The following is a 19,560-nucleotide window of genomic DNA, read 5'->3' as shown; positions in this document are numbered from 1 at the left end:
TTCTTTGTCTTTCTTCCTCTCCTTATTTCACCTCTCTTCTGCTTTTCTAGTGTTTGTCTCTTTCTTCTTTTCTTGTGTTTTTCTTTTCCCATTTACTTTTAGAGTTTTGTTTGCATTTTCCCTCCCTCATTCGTCAAAGGAAAAGCCAGTTTTCCTACATATCCCTCTCCTCTCCTGCTCCTTCACTTCTCTCCTGCTTTTGCTTTCTCATCTCTCTTTCTCATAAGAGCATAAGAGTAGCCTTACTGGATCAGACCAATGGTCCATCTAGCCCAGTATCCTGCTTCCAACAGTGACCAATCCAGATCACAAGTACCTGGCAGAACCCCAAAGAGTAGCAACACTCTGGAATCCCAAGGAGTAGCAACATTCCTTGCTACCAATCCTGGGGCAAGCAGTGTCTTCACCCATGTCCATCTCAATAACAGATTATGGACTTTTCCTCCAAGAACTTCTCCAAACCTTAAACCTAGATATGCTGACCTGCTCTTGCGTCCTCATCTCTCCTTCTCTCCTGTTCTTACCATCTCGCCTCACCTCACCTCACCTGCTCCTTCACTTTTCTCCTCTCTTGCTACCTTGTCTCTCCTCTCCTACTCCTTCACTTCCCTCCTGTCTTGCTGCCTTGTCTCTCCTTCTCATGTGATCTAGCTGTCTTTCCTCTCATCTCCTGCTCCTTCACTTCTCCTTTCATTTTCCTTCCCTCCTAGGGTTAAGTCAGGTCTGAATGCAGCTCTATTTCTACCCTCAATTCTTTGTAAACATATTCTAACACATTTCATTCTTTCTATTGCAGTAAAAAGTCTGAGCAGAGACACTGCAGTTCACCTGTCGGTTACCCCAAAGAAGGGGGTTACCACCCCATTTATATCATTCCAGACCCTTCGGAGCAGTGCATTTTTGCCACAGAGGTATGTGCTTTAGCTCCTGCTGTGCTCAAAGCAAAAGTACTCAATTAATGCTGTTTCCTTTCAGAGTCTTGTATAGAGCAGGCTCAGATGCTCTCTGCAGGGATCCTCAGGATGAACATGCTACTTAGGCACTGAGGGTTTGGGGGAGGTGCATGTTACCCATTGCTGTGGTTCCCAACTCCTTCTGAAGACATGAAGCCCTCTACAAGAACGGAATTACTCCAAACTGTAACCCTACTCCCTTGGCCCCATTCCATACTAGGGGAAAGTTTAACAGCAAAAAGTTTCATCAAACCAGTAGGTGACACCAAACCCAGAACTGATCCTTTAACAGCAAAGGTCACAGCAGTGGAATGCAAAGGTCAGGAGTTGGGTCTGTAGGCTAATGCTCCCTGGCTTGCCTTCAGCTATTGTAGAAATGGTCTCACACTCATAGTTAAATGAAACTAGAAAAGCAGTGATGTGTTTTAGCCATTGAGCTGAGCAGATATGAACGTTTTTTCAACCTCCCTTTCAGGTTCAACTTCCTCTCTGCCCATCCTACTTTCCAGGCCCCTCCTAATGCCCAATCTGCAGACAGACCAAGCACTACTCAATGCAAGGCAGTGTTTGTCAAGCCAGTACTGGAGTTCACAATGAATGTGGATGAGGTCAATTTGCATGTAGTGCCTCCACTGTGTGCAGATCACCCTTATGCATATTCAGTGTGGATATCCTGAACAGCAGACTTGCTGATGCACCTATGTGCAGGTGGAGTGGTGGGAAGAAGAAAACAGTCTTCTTGGATAGATCCTGACACCTACTTCCTGCTACCAACATCCCTCCCAAAGACGAGGATTCTGGGAGGCCTTGAAAATTACAGTATTACAATTCCATGCTGAGCGCAGGCAATGAGGATCAGACACTGCAATGCATTAGGGGTTGTTTTCAAAGGGTTTCTCCCACTCTGTGCCCAAAACATAGCTTTTCTGAATAAAAAGTGCCCAGGTATAATACATTATGGGGTCAATTCAAGAAAGGCTGCCTAAAATGAGGTACCAAACTATCTCACATTAAGCTCAAATTCTATAACAGCAATTCTGCATATACCAGCATAAGTCAGCATTTACGTACCATTTAGGTGTGAACATTTACGCCATGTCCCTAGCAGTGGCGTATCTATACAAAGTGCATCTGTTGCGTATGCACCCCCTGTCCCCTCAGTGTAGACGCCAGAGTAAGACTTGAAAAGCACTGAAGGCACCAGTCAGAATGAGGTTTGGAATACACCAAATCAAGAGAGGCTATTGGAGCACCAGAATGAGGCTTGGAACACACAGAGAGGCAGTCAGAGCAGTGGCGTTCCTAGGGGGGCTGACACCCGGGGTGGATCGCCAATGCGCCCCACCCCCCGGGTGCAGCGCCCACCCCCCGGCGAAAGGGCACCCCTCCCACCCCGGCGAAAGAACCCCCCTGGGTGCACGCCGCTGGGGGGGTGCCGCGCGCCAGTCAGCTTCGTTTGTTTCCATGCTCCCTCTGCTCCAGAACAGGTTACTTCCTGTTCCGGGGCAGAGGGAGCATGGAAACGAACTAAGCTGACCGGCGCGCGGCACCCCCCAGCGGCGTGCACCCGGGGCAGACCGCCCCCACCGCCCCCCCCCCCCCTTGGTACTCCACTGAGTCAGAGGGCTCACAGTTGGAAGATCTCACTGTTGCACCCCCTGTCTTTGCCACTGGTCACTAAATGCTCACTCCTAAATGCAACAGTTGCACATTTAAATGACTATGCTATAAAATTAGCATGTAAGTGCTAGGCAACGCCCCTTCTCCGCACATGCCCCTCCCGCATGTATTCCCCTCTTGCAATTGTGCGCTAACATTACAGAGTAAGGATTAAGTGTAGATAACATGCATAAAATCAGTGCAAATCAATAGCAACGAATGCCAAATATTGATTGTTAGCGCCAATAGCATCATGCACATAACTGCTAGGTATTCTATAACCTACACATGCAAAAGTTTGCACAAGGTGTGTAAATTCGCACATGAGATTATAGAATGAGGGGTTATCCCCTGGATTCTATATATGGAGGCGAAAGTTGTGCACAGGCCTAAGATGCCCACACAATTGAATTGAGTAACAAGCTCTCAACTGTCAATAACTGGGTGCTAACAGCCCATTTGAAGTCAATTGGCACTCATTAAACTTTGTACATGCATCTGGCTGCAGGTTAATCTAGAAAGCATGGCATCTAATTCTACTAGCACATAACTCAAAAGGGGGCATGGCCTTGGACGTGTCTTGTCCCCTGAAGGTAAATCATATGCAATGTTTGTTACACACTCCCTCCACATGATACACACCTCTGGTGATGCTTCCTTGGTTACTCTTCACTTCTTCCCCCCTCTGTCCAGTCGGCTCATTTTTTAAGGTAGAACTGAACCAATTCCTGAATTATTTTCTTCCAGATAGATTTAAACTGGCCTCAGAGCTATAGGTCATCCCTCTGTATCTCAAAAGCAGTTCAGATAAGCAATCTGTAAAAAACATCAGGACCCACTGGTTTGATGTCTTCTGCCTCAGCTCGGTCTTGGAGAGCTATAAAAGTGTATATGCTAGGACTGGTCTGCTGGTTCAGATGGTCAGTACTATGCACAACCTTACAGAGAGTTCACTATTCAATTCCTGGGTTGGGAGTTTTGCTTCCTGGTTTAGCCAGGACCTGGGGATGCTACTAAAGCAGCGTTCCCAGCCCCCCAAGGAGGTGAGAGGAGGGGGGAAGAAGTTGTGGTCAGTGCATTGGAGTGAAGCCTAAATGACTAGAATCAGGGCCCATGGTTGTAATGATATAAAAGGAAGCAGGCTACGTGGCCCCAGCCTAGTCCAGGATGGTTGCCACCATGACCCAACCAAATATATTTGGGGAAATATAGAATAAAAAGGAAAATTAGAAATTGGTATTATGTATGTATTCATCAAGGTGGAGGGTGTCAGAGAGGTAGTGTCTGTTGAGTCTGAGTCGATAGATTTAATAGCTTTTTTTGGAGACATCTCAAGACGCCATTGAAACTAGGACACTCTTCTGGCTACATTCTCTACTGAACAGGAGAAATTAATTTACAGAAGCTTTATTTTCAAATAAAAGATGTACAGTTTTGTGGTCAGCCTGTATGGATATTTCCTGATGTGGCACAAACCACTCAACTGCGTCATTAGGAGTTTTGGAAGTTGAAGGGTAGGGTAACAGTGATTAGAGGTTCTTTTAACTGCAGTTTCCTTGTAAATATTTGATTAAGGTTAATGATGTTCACTAATTTTTATTTTGATCCAAACTGGCTTGAAAGATTTTTGATTGATAAAGAAGCTGATGGGTTGAGGATTTAGAATTTATTGTGGCATTTGAATTGGTTTCTCTAAATTTTGATTCACCATTATTTTATATTTTCCTTTCATGTTAACTGTCTGTTCCCATTAAGGTGGACTATTTGTATTTCTGGATTTCTTTAATGGGAATGTGAAAAAGACAAATTTCCCAGGCTGTTAATGCCAATTCCCTGTTGGAGAGAAAAGAAGCAGCCGAGACTGTTGTGTTGAAATAATTAAAGTATGTACTGGTTTAACCCTATGATTTATGGTGGATTGGAATATTTCATACTATAATTCTCACAACGTCACTTGTTCTTTTGGGATCACTAGTTCAGCTTTGGTAGTTATAGATGACTTGTAAAGATAGAAAGTTCACTTCACTCATACAGATATGTGTGGCGGGGTGGGAGTGGGGTGATTAATATCTGACAGAGCTGCCAAGGAACATAATTTTCATGGATCTGAGTGAAGACTTAAAAACCCCTTTGGGCATACATGGTAGTTCTCTTTTCTTTCTCTACTCTCTTTTAGTTAGGTTTTTCAGTGTTGTAATACATTTATTTTTCAATGTCCTTGTCAGTTGACCACCTTTGTGGCAGGTTCTGAAAGGCTCTGCAGGCTGCACAAGCACAATTTTCATTTTCTCTTCTGTTTTAAAAATGTCTTCTCGTCTTTCTGCCATCCACTTTTCTGCTAATGGCAGAGAAAGTAGCCAACTACTTCAAGAGGTGCCCAGACTATGAACAAAGGATGTCCATAGAGTAGAGGTGGACCAAGGATTCTTCACAGCCAGAGACAACTTGCAATAATCTTTATTCAGCACCACAAGTGTACATGACCCGACATGGGGCCGTGTTTCAATATCAACCCCAGCACCCTCTCTCTGGCAGTGGCCAATCAAGGTCACTAGAAAGTATCTGGCAGATGCCAAAGAGTAGATCCATTCTTTGTCTCCAAGACTATCTAGTTAGTAATTGCTTATGGATTTTTTTCTCCAGGATTTCTCCAAACTCTATTAAACCCAGCTATGTTACATACCTTGACCACATTCTCCATAGCCTGTATTTTCTACAAGTTGTTTTAAATGTGCTACCCATTAGTTTTAGGGAGTGTCCTCTCAAACAGATGTCTGGGTAAGGATCGTGATGTGTCCCACAGTAGAATCTGCTCTAGGATTTTGCTGAATGCTATGAAATCTACAAGATGAGACTATTGTCTCGTTTTGATGTTAGGAAACAGTCCAGCTCCTCTGAGAAGGTACTGAAGAAACACATGGACCATAGATCCATGTTGACTGCTGGAGACTCAGATGTGCCAAGGAATGTATCGCTTCCGATGGCATTCCCCTCTACTTATTATATGCTGTTTTTAAATGGATTATAAACCGCTGTGATTCACTAGCCAGAAATTGCAGTATATCAAGTTTTTTTTAATAAACATAAACATTGGTATTGAAGCTCAAAGATAGTCCCAAAGACCCAGAAAGGTCTTGTTATACCAGCTCACGCTAGTCATTAATTTAAGTGCTTCAGCATACAACCATGGAGAATTGATGCTGAGGGCTCACCAAAGGTACATTAGCACTGATCTCCTTAAATGCATGATTCCCAGAATAGAAGGAATGTGTGACTCTAATTCAACCTTCAATTCAGCACTCACCATGATGTTACCTTGAGACACCCTGAAGAAGTTCAGTCCTGCTGCTGTGCTCCATTGACTCCTTAGATCAGCAATCTTCAAGAAGGAACTTCACATCCTGGTGACAGACATGTTAGTCAATATATGAAGAGTGTCCTACATTATGTGGTGACTGGCCTAACTCCAGTTGGAGGTTTGAGTGTTCTGCCCCCTGCAGCCTCCTCTGTGCATCCAAACGTCTTTGGCCTATCAGAGATTTAATGCCAGAACCAAGTCATAGTTGAATAATCTCTGAGAAAGAAAGCTCTCCAGATGTTCATTGACAACTGGCTCTGATACCACTAGGAGTTGTCCATCTGTGCTGAAAAGTGGTCAGCTTTAGAATATGAGCTTTCCCAGAAGTCATTTCCAATTTATCTAGAGAGTGGCTTTGAGTGTACATGGGAGTCCCCTTATAAGTCAGATGATATGTTTTAAATAGGAACTCTCGACTGAACTACTTTCCTCCACAGGCAAGGAGGCCTGGATCTCTACCTGAAGACCCCGCCTTTTCAGATTTTGTTCAAATTATGACATCTATTCCCATTTAGTTACAAGCCATTAAAGAGTCAAGAGCGCCATTTTTAAATGCCCCAAAACAGCTGCTGTGAGTGTCTGTTTACCCCTACAACCAGGACATGAATAAGGAAGTACTATAACACCCAAATTCCATCCTGCCTATTAGTAAGAGGGCAGAGACTAAATACTGCGACTAGGCAGGGGCTATCAAGGCCCATTATGGAAACCATAGTCTGGCAAGGGTTGGCAGCTCTGGGAGGTTGGAGTTGCACAGTTGAGCTGGCTGTTGAAGGCTAAATAGTACAGAGTGTGGCTTATCCTCTCCACTTCCTGTCATCCCCCCCCCCCCCCCCCCGTTAGTAGGATGAGCCATGCACAAATGCAAAGAAGCAACCTGGATCTCAAATGGCCAGCAAGAAAAGTGGTTCTTAAATGTCAATTTTCTGTACTGTGCAGGACTAGTCTTGCAGCATGAGTTGCACGGATCCGGTAGGTCTCACAGTTCATACTGCAAGACTAGCCCATACAGCACAGGAAGTTAACGCTATGTTAAATGCCGCCGCTCGTGATGGATGGGGAGTATTGGAAGGACATCAGGGTGCAGTGGGGATTGCAGGACAGATAGAATCAGGGAAAGCCAAAGAAGGGATATGGTATGAGCTATCAGGGAAGAAAAGAGAATGTGGGAAGAACCTTTTTGGATGGGGTGAAGACAATAAACAGAAAACTTTTGGGCTGTGAGGAGGATACAAGGAAAGCCTTCCAGGGGTAGGAAATATGGAGAGATCTTCCCAGGAGTGGGAGGGGGTGCAAGCAGAACTATCCACAAGTGTGAGGGAATACTGGGAGAGATTTCCAAAGGTGGATTGGGTGGATGTGAGAGGCAGGAGGACCTTGGAAAATATCTTCTATGTCAGCACTGTTTGATAACATCGCCACCCCCTATCTTTTGCCAGAGAATACTCGTTACAAGTATTACAAGTAATCAACTTTGATTTCTCTCGGCACAGGCGCCAACATTTCAAAATTATTGAGGGTGCCAAACACAATACAAATTACCCATCCCTGGACACAACGAAGGAGCTTGCTCAATATAGGATGTCTCTTGTATCCTCAATTAACCTTTTTTTTGCTCTCAATAATTGTGTAATGGATAATTTCACTCATCTTTCTCTCAGTGTCTATCACAGCACTCTCTCAGTTACAATATCAGTCCACATCACTCCCTTTTCTTTTTTGCTTCTTCCCCATCTCTTTTCCTCTTAACAGTGGTCTTAAAGTGATTGCTGATTGTTTTAATGATGAAGGCTGACCTTTGCTAACTGCGTACTTAAGCCACCATGCAAAGGGCAGCAACTAGGAACAGGTCTCACTATAACAAGAAATCAGACTCCAAGATAAAGCTCTGGTCATTCCCTAATGAAAATCCTGGTGGGTGGGCAAAGGATGCTTCCATTTTAATTCTTTATGGCTTTTCATGATTTCACATGTTGAATTCTTATCGTTTTTCTCTTCCTTGGTTCACTATACGTCTAGGTTTAGCACATCTGTCACTGGGGGCACGAATCACAAGTAGCTTGAAACATATTAATGATACCTCATTTAGGGTTACCATGTGACTCCAGAAAAAGGAGAACACATTGATCCAGTCCGGGTTTTGCTTCCATTGAAAGCAATGGAAGTAAAACCCAGACTGGCTCAATCTGTCCTCCTTTTTCTGGAGCTATATGGTAACCCTACTCATACTGTCCCGAGGTACGCATCTATCATGAGTGATCCAGGGATTGAAGTCACCTCACCTTCTGAATGCAAAAAGCAAATCCATGAAATAGTAACACCTCTTTTTCCTTCTACAGTTGTTCCTTTCCAAATATGTTAGCACTGGTCTTTGGGGATGTAACCACTGCTGGAGGGGGGGGGGGGGGGAGTTTCATCTACTTCCCTAAGCAGGACAGAAGCTCTAGTTAACTGCTGGGGGGGGGGGGGGGGAGTTTCATCTACTTCCCTAAGCAGGACAGAAGCTCTAGTTAAGTTAATTAAGATAACTTATGGTAGGCAAACAAAGCAAAGTTCAGCTCACTCCTGAGGTGGCTGCTTGGTTTGGAGGGTAACTATTACAACCCCTCCGATGGTGAGGGATTGATTACAGTTGGTTAATCAAAGCATATATATTATGATAACCCTGTATTCCTATTTTCAGAGTAATGAGCAAAACTAGATTGCTGGAAATTTATTGAACATCTGCCTCTGTTACCCAATTTTCAAGATTTTTATGTAACTTTATAGTATAACATCCGTTAACATGAAGAGAGCCATTTTAAGGGGAACGTCATCCACAGAAGCCAATGGAAATGTCGACATTTTCTTATTAGGGTTTGTTTGCTTTTTTACAGTAATGCACCAGAGATATATTTGCAGTTGAAAGAAATGCCAGTAATAAAAATAAAAAGGTCAAAATGCATGATTTCATTGATGACATCACTTGTAAACAAAATGGCTCCTTCCATGACATGTTGCATAACATTTTGAAAATGGAATCTACTTTAGTTTGACTGCACACTTCCAATGGCATGCACACCACTCTCACCAGGAAAAGTCGGACTCTGAAACACGCTTCCGCTCGAGAGCTAGACATGAATCTATCCAGTCCAGTAGCGTAGCTACGTGGGGCCATGGGCCTTGGACCCCCCAAATGGATCCAGGGCCCCCAGTTTGACTGGCTGGGGTCCCCATCCCCCACCTGTTGAAGTGTTTCTCCAGCACTGCTCTCCTTACATTGCCTGCTTCCATCTTGTCACTTGCATGTTCGGTTTTAGTGAAACTGAGCATGTGCGATGTTTCACGCATGCTCAATTTCATTAAACTCAAGCATGCGCAATGTGAGAGGAAGAAGGGTAGGCGATGTAAAGACAGCAGCACTGGAGAAATGCTTCAGCTGGCGGGGGTTGGGGACCCTCACCAGCAAAGTATGTGGCGTTGCGGTAGGGGAGGGATCTGCGGGAAAGCGGGCAAAAATGTGCCCCCCCCCCCACACACACACAGTTCGAGGTCTGGCTAAACCCCTGGTCCAGTCAACTAGTGTAGTGTGTGGAGGATCAGCAGACACTGATTGCATGACACATCTGGAAGTGTGCAGCTGCCTCTCTCTCAGTGTCTATCCTGTGATGTCATACTAACGAGATGATCTGGCTGACCACAGAATCAGTCTATGAAGTATACTGTAGTGGTAGTGAAAGGAAGGGAGAAGATTCCACTCCTTCCCGGACGTTAAGGAAGGACCATAGAGGACAGGATAGGGTTGCCAATTGATTTTCAATGTATTTGGCAGGATTGATCTAGTCCTGGTTTGTCCATTGCATGTTGAGACTTGTAGTTCTGATTGCTCCATTACATCGTCTAAGAAAAGCAAGATTACAAGTCCATGCATGTACTTGCTGCAAGTCTGGATCCAGTTGGCAACCCTAGAAGCAGGGCTCATCACAATGTTGTCAATTCTATAGAAGAGCTTTTTTTCTCATTTCTTTTCTTTTCTTTTTCTTAGGTTTGAAGATCCCACTTCGGGCCTGAAGCCATCTGAGCTCCCCAGCTAAAGAATGTTTACAGCCTTCCTGGACTTGGGAGTTTTATATGAATATAGACTTTTTAATATTTAATATTTATTTCTGCTGCTATTTATGGAACAGATGCACCATTTGAAAACCCTGGCTTGGAGCTCATTCTACTAGAAGGTTGGATATGTGGTGTAGGCATCAGACAACAGGTGGATATGTGGTGTCTGAGACACCAGATGGATATGCAGTAAGTGTTAAGACAGCAGGTGGATGAATATGGGTTATCCTGGACTTGTGAAACAGAGAGTATATGGACAATGGGTTTCTTAGAGGCATGAGATGGTTGAAGAATGGATACAGCTATCCATGGGAATGGCCGACGGATCTGGAGCATCCGGGGATGCATGGAGTTTCAGGAGACACATGTGAATGGCAGACGGATGTGAAGGAAAGCTGGGAATAAGTTGCACTAGGAGCACAGTTCCAGAATACTCCGAGATCTCCTCGGCTCTGGCTTTGAGAAAGAGGCTGGTCCTTTTTCGGCAGAGTTGGCAATGGAACCAACCCTATCGTGCATTCTGTCGGTCACGGCACACTGCCTGCTTCTCTTTCAACTCATCGAAGAAACAAGAAACCCACACCAGAGGGTTCACCGGTGTTAGAAAGTTAGAAGGATAGTGGGGGGGGTACAGCAAGCTCTTTTTCTTTCATTACGGAAAAAGAAAATGTTGGAAGCTGGTGGTGAAGTGGTGCACCTCTCCTCTCCCCTTTAGAAGGAGGGGGAAAAAAACTAGAACAGTCCCATTGAATGCCAAGCGTCAAATGCAATACCCAGGAAAACAAAGAACTATTTTACATGATGAATAAGACTTTTTATAGTTGAAAAAGGAAAGCTCAACTTTCGTTTTTTATTATTTAAAAACAAAATGCAGTGTACAGAGCTTCAAGATGCAACCTTATTATATCTTCTATATAAAAACTATTTAAATGTGTTCATATTTATGAAATGTGTGTACGAGTGTGTTCATATCTTCCAGTCTCTCTCTTTCTGTACGTCCCTTTCCTATGAACAGAAAGCAATAAAATATATATTTTGCCCGAACCAAAAATGTCTACATTGTCAAATGGGTCTTGTCTGTCTGTCTAGGGAACATATTTTTTAATCCGTTTTTTTCTTACACTTACTTCCCTTACCCTACCTTCCTTTTTATATTTTCAACATATTTAAAATAATCCTTTCCTTTCGTTTTATTTATTTATTTATTGCGTTTGTATCCCGCATTTCCCCACCTATTTGCAGGCTCAATGTGGCTTACAAAGACCTGTTATGGCATCGCCATTCCAGGAGATAGATGCAATTGGTGTTATAACAAATTCATGGATGAGGAAACAGATCTAAACAAAGTTATAGAAAGATAGTTAATAGAGTAGGGTGAGGTGGTGAGGTGTTATAATTAAGCTATGGGTTCCCGTTGTAGGCCTTGTTGAAGAAATGGGTTTTCAGAGATTTACGAAAGCTAGTTATGTCGTTGATCGTTTTCAGATCAGTTGGTAGTGCATTCCATAACTGCGTGCTCATGTAGGAGAAGCTAGTCGCATGTGTTAGTTTGTATTTTTCTAGCTGAACCTTTGATTCCACTATTATTAAGGAAGGACCAATAAAAAGGTTAAAAAAAAAACATAAGCAAAGACTGTTATCCATCAGTACAGGAGACTCAGAAAATGAGGAGTGTAGTAGCCGTGTTAGTCCACTCTTAAGGTTATCAATAGAAATCAAACAAAATAAAACATGGAAAAGAAAATAAGATGATACCTTTTTTATTGGACATAACTTAATACATTTCTTGATTAGCTTTCGAAGGTTGCCCTTCTTCCTCAGATCGGAAATAAGCAAATGTGCTAGCTGACAGTGTATATAAGTGAAAACATTCAAGCATTACTATGACAGTAAAATAGATACCATTGGAGATTCTACATGGAATGTTGCTACTATTGGAGATTCTACATGGAATGTTGCTATTCCACTAGCAACATTCCATGTAGAAGGCTGCGCAGGCTTCTGTTTCTGTGAGTCTGACGTCCTGCACGTACGTGCAGGACGTCAGACTCACAGAAGCAGAAGCCTGCGCGGCCACATTGGTGATCTACAAGGGCTGACTTCTACATGGAATGTTGCTAGTGGAATAGCAACATTCCATGTAGAATCTATAGAAATCAAACAAAATAAAACATGGAAAAGAAAATAAGATGATACCTTTTTTATTGGACATAACTTAATACATTTCTTGATTAGCTTTCGAAGGTTGCCCTTCTTCCTCAGATCGGAAATAAGCAAATGTGCTAGCTGACAGTGTATATAAGTGAAAACATTCAAGCATTACTATGACAGTCTGACAGGGTGGGAGGGTGGGGGTGGGTAGGAGGTATACATGGGGACATCAAAGCATATCATCAAAGCATATCATTGATATTCTAACAGGATGGGTGTGGATAGGTGAGGGGTGGGGTGATCAACAGAGACATACAGCTTTATGGTTTATAATGGGTTAGGAACCCCAGGTCCTTGTTAAGTCCTTTCTGTTGGGTGTTAAAATATTCTAGTGGGTTCCTAACCCATTATAAACCATAAAGCTGTATGTCTCTGTTGATCACCCCACCCCTCACCTATCCACACCCATCCTGTTAGAATATCAATGATATGCTTTGATGTCCCCATGCATACCTCCGACCCACCCCCATCCTCCCACCCTGTCAGACTGTCATAGTAATGCTTGAATGTTTTCACTTATATACACTGTCAGCTAGCACATTTGTTTATTTCCGATCTGACGAAGAAGGGCAACCTTCGAAAGCTAATCAAGAAATGTATTAAGTTATGTCCAATAAAAAAGGTATCATCTTATTTTCTTTTCCATGTTTTATTTTGTTTGATTTCTATTGATAACCTTCAGAAAATAAAATCTGTTTAAATCATTTAGTTCTTCTGTTTACATAGCTATTTATCTCTTGTTTCATTTGCTTACTATAACCATATGAACCTATCTTCTCTATTACCATAGGCAGAAAAGTTTTGCAAAGGCATCATTTTGATTTTAGCAGGACAAGGGAGATAAATGTGTTCATTATCCACAGCAAATGTTCTTATCACTGGGGTCTGCAGTGACTGGTTGTGTCGCTGCCCAGCTCCGGGTCAACGGGAACAAGTAATGCAGACCTAGTTTTACCTTAATGCACACATGGACAACAGTGCAATTTTTATGCCATGTAACCAGGTATCAAGAGTCAATGGGTTCTCCTCCACCTTGGATTCTTTGTGTAGACCGGACTTACTATGACTGTCGCCTCTTCTGCGTGCAGGTGGGATGGGAAAGATCCATCCTTACTGCCACTGCTACAGACACCTTGGACCAGCCAAAGGGTATCTAAAGCCCTAGATGAAAGGTTTACCACGCACATCCTCCTTCCCCTACCCCAAGTACCTAGCATCTCCCTTTCCCTCCCCACACTATGTCCAGCATCTCCCACCTCCCTTTTCCTTCCCTCTACCACTGCCAGCAACCTACTTCTGTTCTCCACTTGAGCAGAAAACGTGGTGCAGGCACGCTAAGTAGAGAATGACATGGGAGTGGATAAACCATGGTAATCCATGGTTAAACCGCAAGAACACTAAAAACGTCTAGATTTTTGCCACGGGTGCAAACAACGGCTATTTCCCCACCCTGTGGGAGGGGTAATAACCTCTGCACCTGCGGTAAATTGAACACCTACCTTTTACCATTGTTTGTCCGTTCGGCTATGCTAGTCGGCTGCTCCTCCCTGCCTGCAGTGCCGTACAGTCATGCTAACGCCGTACCTTCCTGAACTCCCCGCCCACCACACATAATGTCACCATTCCCATTCACCCAGGAGGCGGAGGACTCACTCATCAAGGAAGGATTCGACTGTCTGAGGCGGAGCTAGCGTGCCGCGTGTGTGAACCCAGTCCAGGAGCCGGAGGGACATTATAATCCGACTGTTCCGATATTGTTTGTGAAGACCATGGTAAGGTCCCAGTCCCATAAATCTCTTGTCCAACTCCTCCCTCCACTGGTCCCGTTTAGCCAGCTTTTTTACAGGCTGCTTTAGATCTCATCTCCCTCCCCTCCCCCTCCCCCTCCCTTTCCGTACTAATGTAGGCTGTGGGGAATTTATTTATTTATTTATTGCATTTGTATCCCACATTTTCCCACCATATGGCAGGTTCAATGTGGCTTACATATTGCTAAAAAGGCGGTTACAAATTTTAGATTTGTAGAAGTTTAGTGCATAATACAGAAGTACACTAAACGCTTAGGTTGATATATTAGCATATTGTGAGAGAGGTAACTTTACATGATGTATGGTGGTGTGGGATTAGGCAGATCCAGGGGGGAAAAACTTCTTGAAAAGATGTGTTTTCAGGTTTTTTCTGAATTGTAGGTAGTTTTCTATGAGTTTCAGGTCTTTGGGTAGTGAGTTCCAAAGTTGTGTGCCTATAAAGGAGAGGTTGGTGGCATGTGAAGATTTGTATTTTATACCTTTGCAATTTCCGTCATGTAATCTGGTGCAAGTCCATAGATGATTCTGTGGACTATTGTGCATATTTTGAATGTTATGCGAGCGTTAATAGGAAGCCAATGTATGCTTATTAGGAGGGGTTTCGCGCAGCCGTGTTTTGTGCTGTCTGTAGTTTTCTCAGTGGCGTTCCTAGCCTGGATGACACCCGGGACGGATCGCCAATGCACCCCCCTGGGTGCAGCGCCCCCCCCCCCCCTGTGAAATGACACCTCCCCCCCCCCCCGGCGAAATGACACCCCCCCCCGGGTGCACGCCGCTGGGGGTGCCGCGTAACCTGTTCCGGGGCAGAGGGAGCTGCAGCGAACGAGCGAAGTTAGCGAACTCGGAGCCAACAGACGCGTACCGCGGCACCCCCAGCGGCGTGCATCCGGGGCGGACCGCCCCCACCGCCCCCCCGGTACGCAGTGAATGAGCGAAGTTAGCGAACTCTGAGCCTACAGGCGCGTGGCACCCCCCCAGCCGTGTGCACCCGGGGCGGACCGCCCCCACCGCCCCCCCCCCCCTGGTACGCCACTGAGGTTTCTTATGATTTGATCTTTGCAGCCTACGTAAATACTATTGCAGTAGTCTACATGGGTTAGCACCATGGTTTGGATCGTGTAGTGGAATGAATCCCTGGGAAAGTAAGGTTTTATACGTAACTGGAAAGTATGTGCGGGATTTTAATCACCGATGCTGAGCATCTGTTCAAAAAGGATGTCTGGGTCAACTTTTAAAAACTGGAAAGTATATGCAGGATTTTAATGTATTAATTAAATTACACATCAATGCCCAAAATGCATGCCGTGGTTAATCACGATTAAACTTAACCCTCCATTGCCTCAGGTACAAACTTAGATTGTGAGCCCTCCTGGGACACAGAAATACCCAGTGTACCTGAATGTAACTCACCTTGAGCTACTACTGAAAAAGGTGTGAGAAAAATCTAAATAAATAAATATATGGAATGTTGCTATTATTGAAGATTCTACATGGAATGTCACCACTTTTTGAGATTCTGGAATGTTGCTACTATTTGAGATTCTAGATGGAATGTTGCTAGTGGAGGAGTGACCTAGTGGTTAGAGCACTGGTCTTGCAATCCAGAGGTGGCCGGTTCAAATCCCGCTGCTGCTCCTTGTGATCTTGGGCAAGTCATTTAACCCTCCATTGCCTCAGGTACAGAGAAATATCCAGAGTACCTGAATGTAACTCACCTTGAGATTCTACATGCAATGTTGCTACTATAGGAGATTCTACATGGAATGTTAATGTTGCTATTCCACTAGCAACATTCCATATAGAAGCCTGCCCTTGCAGATCAGCAATGCGGCCGCGCAGGCTTCTGTTTCTGTGAGTCTGACGTCCTGCAAGGGCAGGCTTCTATATGGAATGTTACTAGTAGAGGAGTAGCCTAGTGGTTAGTGCAGTGGAACATGGAATGTTGCTACTACCTGAGATTCTACACAGAATGTTGCTAGTGGAGGAGTGGCCTAGTGGTTAGAGCACCGGTCCTGCAATTCAGATTGGCCGGTTCAAATCCCGCTGCTGCTCCTTGTGATCTTGGGCAAGTCATTTAACCCTCCATTGCCTCAGGTACAGAGAAATATCCAGAGTACCTGAATGTAACTCACCCTGAGCTACTACTGAAAAAGGTGTGAGCAAAGTCTAAATAAATAAACAAATAATCATTGCTTACCCCTAATGTATGAATTTTTTTTTTTTTGCAGGTTGTGCTGTAATGTTCCCATTAGCACTCAGTACCTGCAAAAAATGAACATGTGAGCGCATACCACCCTGCATTGACCAGTTAGCGAGTTCTTTTTTTAATTCTTTATTTATTCAATTTTTCAATTACATTCCAAAGATAAACTTTGTCAAGAAAATAAAAAACAGGGAATTCCAAAGCAATATAGTACATGGTCATTATGCTAATCCATATGACAACAAAATCAGTTCCTTTATATATAGTCCTCAAATAAAGAGGCTGAATAACATAAATCTTATATAGAGGATTAAGACACATTTAAGAAACTTATATTAGAAAGGAAAGCGTCAAGCTATTTTATTGTTCCATCTTCATAATTCAAAAGTCCTAAATTAGATATCTATGGAGGTTGCGAGTTCTAATCCTAACTCAGTAGCTGGACAACGTGGGCAGCGGCGTATCTAAGCGGACTTCCAATGGCTCCACTGCCTATTTTTGATGCAATCTGTTGCGTTTTAAATTAAACACCGGCGCCGTCGACAGTCCACTCTCATTTCCCCGCACCCTCAACCTGGCTACGCTTACGCGAGAATATCCATTCTCCGCCCATGACATGCCTCTCCTAAAAACTGATTTTTTAAAAAAGGTAATGCACGGGCTATGTCACACTAACAGGCAAAACACCTGTTGGCACACACTAGCCGTGCTTTAAGAGCTAGATGCCCTTGAATAAAATGGCCACTAAGCATGGACAGAATTAAGGGATTGTCTGCCGACACCCCCACACTGATTTGTAAGTGCCTACTTCAGCATGTAAAATGTTGTTTCACTTATAGAATTACTCACTACTACTACTACTACTACTTAACATTTCTAGAGCGCTACTAGGGTTACGCAGCGCTGTACAAATTAACAAATAAGGACAGTCCCTGCTCAGAAGAGCTTACAATCTAAAGGACGAAATGTCAAGTTGGGGTAGTTAAGATTTCCTGAGAAGAGGTGTAGTGATTAGGTGCCGAAGGCGACATTGAAGAGGTGGGCTTTGAGCAATGATTTGAAGATGGGTAGGGAGGGGGCCCGGCGTATGGGCTCAGGGAGTTTGTTCCAAGCATGGGGTGAAGCGAGGCAGAAAGGGCGAAGCCTAGAGTTGGCGGTGGTGGAGAAGGGTACTGAAAGGAGGGATTTGTCTAGAGAGTGGAGGTTACGGGTGGGGACATAAGGGGAGATGAGAGTAGAGAGGTAAGGAGGGGCTGCAGATCGAGTGCATTTGTAGGTGAGTAGGAGAAGCTTGAACTGTATGCGGTATCTGTTCGGAAGCCAGTGAAGTGACTTGAGGAGAGGGGTGATATGAGTATATCGGTTGAGGCGGTAGATAAGACGTGCGGCCGAGTTCTGGATGGACTGAAGGGGGGATAGATGGCTAAGTGGGAGGCCGGTGAGGAGTAGGTTGCAGTAGTCAAGGCGAGAGGTAATGAGAGAGTGGATGAGAGTTCGAGTGGTGTGCTCGGAGAGGAGGGGGCAAATTTTGCTAAAGTTATAGAGGAAGAAGCGACAGGTCTTGGCTATCTGCTGGATATGCGCAGAGAAGGAGAGGGAGGAGTCGAAGATGACACCAAGGTTGCGGGCAGATGAGACGGGGACGATGAGGGTGTTATCAATTGAGATAGAGAGTGAAGGGAGAGGAGAAGTGGGTTTGGATGGGAACACAATAAGTTCTCACAGCGAGGAAGAGAAGGGGTCAGAGGGCAAATAGAAGAACAAGCATTGCCACTATGCTCCTGAACCTTAAAAGAAAAACCAGGCGGGGGGGGGGGGGGGGGGCAGAGGACAAGTAGAAGAACCAGCATTGTCAGTATGCTCCCAAACCCTAAAAGAAAAACCTGGGGGGGGGGGGGCAGAAGGTGTTTCTCTAAAGTGACTGGAAACACTTAGGTGCCAAGTGCATGAGTGAATTACTACAATACTGCCATTAATACCAATATTCCAGGTAAATCCTATTCTATAAAAGGTGCCTACATGCAAAGGCGTGTGGTTTAATGTTGGGCAGAGTACAGGTGCAGTAAGGGCGCACAGTTGTGCACATAAATACATAGTAACATAGTAAATGACGGCAGATAAAGACCTGTACAGTCCATCCAGTCTGCCCAACAAGATAAACTCATTCACGTGATATGTGATACTTTATATGCATACCCGAGTTTGATTTGTCCCTGCCTCTCTCAGGCCACAGACCGTAGAAGTCTACCCAGCACTGTTCTTGTTCTAAGTTCTGTAGCTAACGTCGAAGCCCCTTAAAATTTACACTCCATTCAGTCACGATCAGGGCGTAGACCGTAGAAGTCTGCCCAGCTCCCATTTTGTTTCCCAATTACCGGCGTCGCCACCCAATCTCCGCTAAGATTCCATGGAACCATTCCTTCTAAACAGGATTCCTTTGTGTTTATCCCATGCATGTCTGAATTCCATTACCCTTTTCATCTCCACCACCTCCCGCGGCAGGGCATTCCACATATCCACCACCCTCTCCGTGAAAAAATACTTCCTGACATTAGTCCTGAGTCTGCCCCCCTTCAGCCTCAATTCATTTCCTCTAGTTCTACCTCCTTCCCATCTCTGAAAAAGGTTCATTTGCGGATTAATACCTTTCAAATATTTGACCATCTGTATCATGTCACCCCTGTTTCTCCTTTCCTTCAAGGTATACATGTTTGGGTCAGTAAATCTCACCTCGTATGTCTTGCAACACAAATTCCATACCATTTTTGTAGCTTTTCTTTGCACCGCTTCCAGTCTTTTTACATCTTTAGCAAGATACGGCCTCTAAAACTGAGCACAATACTCCAATGATAGAATATTATCATTTTCATGCATGTTTGACCGTAAGCTCTATGGCTGGCGTTAAAGGAGCATCTTTTGCCTGCTATGCACCACATAAGTGCCCTGATATAGACTTTGCCTGATATAGATTTTGCCTTGGTTGTCTCCAACTGCCCTTAATTTGGGCTAAGGAGAGCGAGGGAAGGTTCACACTAGGGACTAATGATCAAGGAGGAAGGGGAAATGGCAATTTGACCTTAGGGTCTGTATAACATGCAGGGTTGGACTGAGAGTGGTCAAGGGCACTGAGAGTGGTCTGGGACCCCCGCCCGGCCACTGCCTGATGCCCCCCTACCGCCATGGTGCTGCCCTCCTATCGCCACAGCTGACGCCCCCACTCCTGCTGCGCTTGTCCTACCTGAAGGGCCTGGTGGTCTAGTGGCCTCTGCGGGGGGA

General features: G+C 44.4%; 1 protein-coding gene across 2 annotated transcripts in view; it reads left to right on the top strand.

Moving 5' to 3' along the window:
• The window catches only part of LOC115481093 (delta-like protein C), a 57,470-nt gene extending 46,375 nt beyond the window's left edge, over positions 1–11,095 (top strand). For both annotated transcript variants that reach the window (XM_030220117.1, XM_030220118.1), the window contains exons 8-9: positions 797–911; positions 9,995–11,095. In XM_030220117.1, coding sequence (XP_030075977.1) covers positions 797–911; positions 9,995–10,000 — 121 coding nt within the window. In that variant the 3' untranslated portion in view covers positions 10,001–11,095. The remainder of the gene's footprint in view (positions 1–796; positions 912–9,994) is intronic.
• Positions 11,096–19,560: the final 8,465 nt, after the last annotated feature.

This window comes from Microcaecilia unicolor, chromosome 11 (assembly GCF_901765095.1).
Source record: "Microcaecilia unicolor chromosome 11, aMicUni1.1, whole genome shotgun sequence".
Lineage (NCBI taxonomy): Eukaryota > Metazoa > Chordata > Amphibia > Gymnophiona > Siphonopidae > Microcaecilia > Microcaecilia unicolor.
Note: the sequence above shows the minus strand (reverse complement) of the source record. Positions and strands in the feature narration are given on the sequence as shown.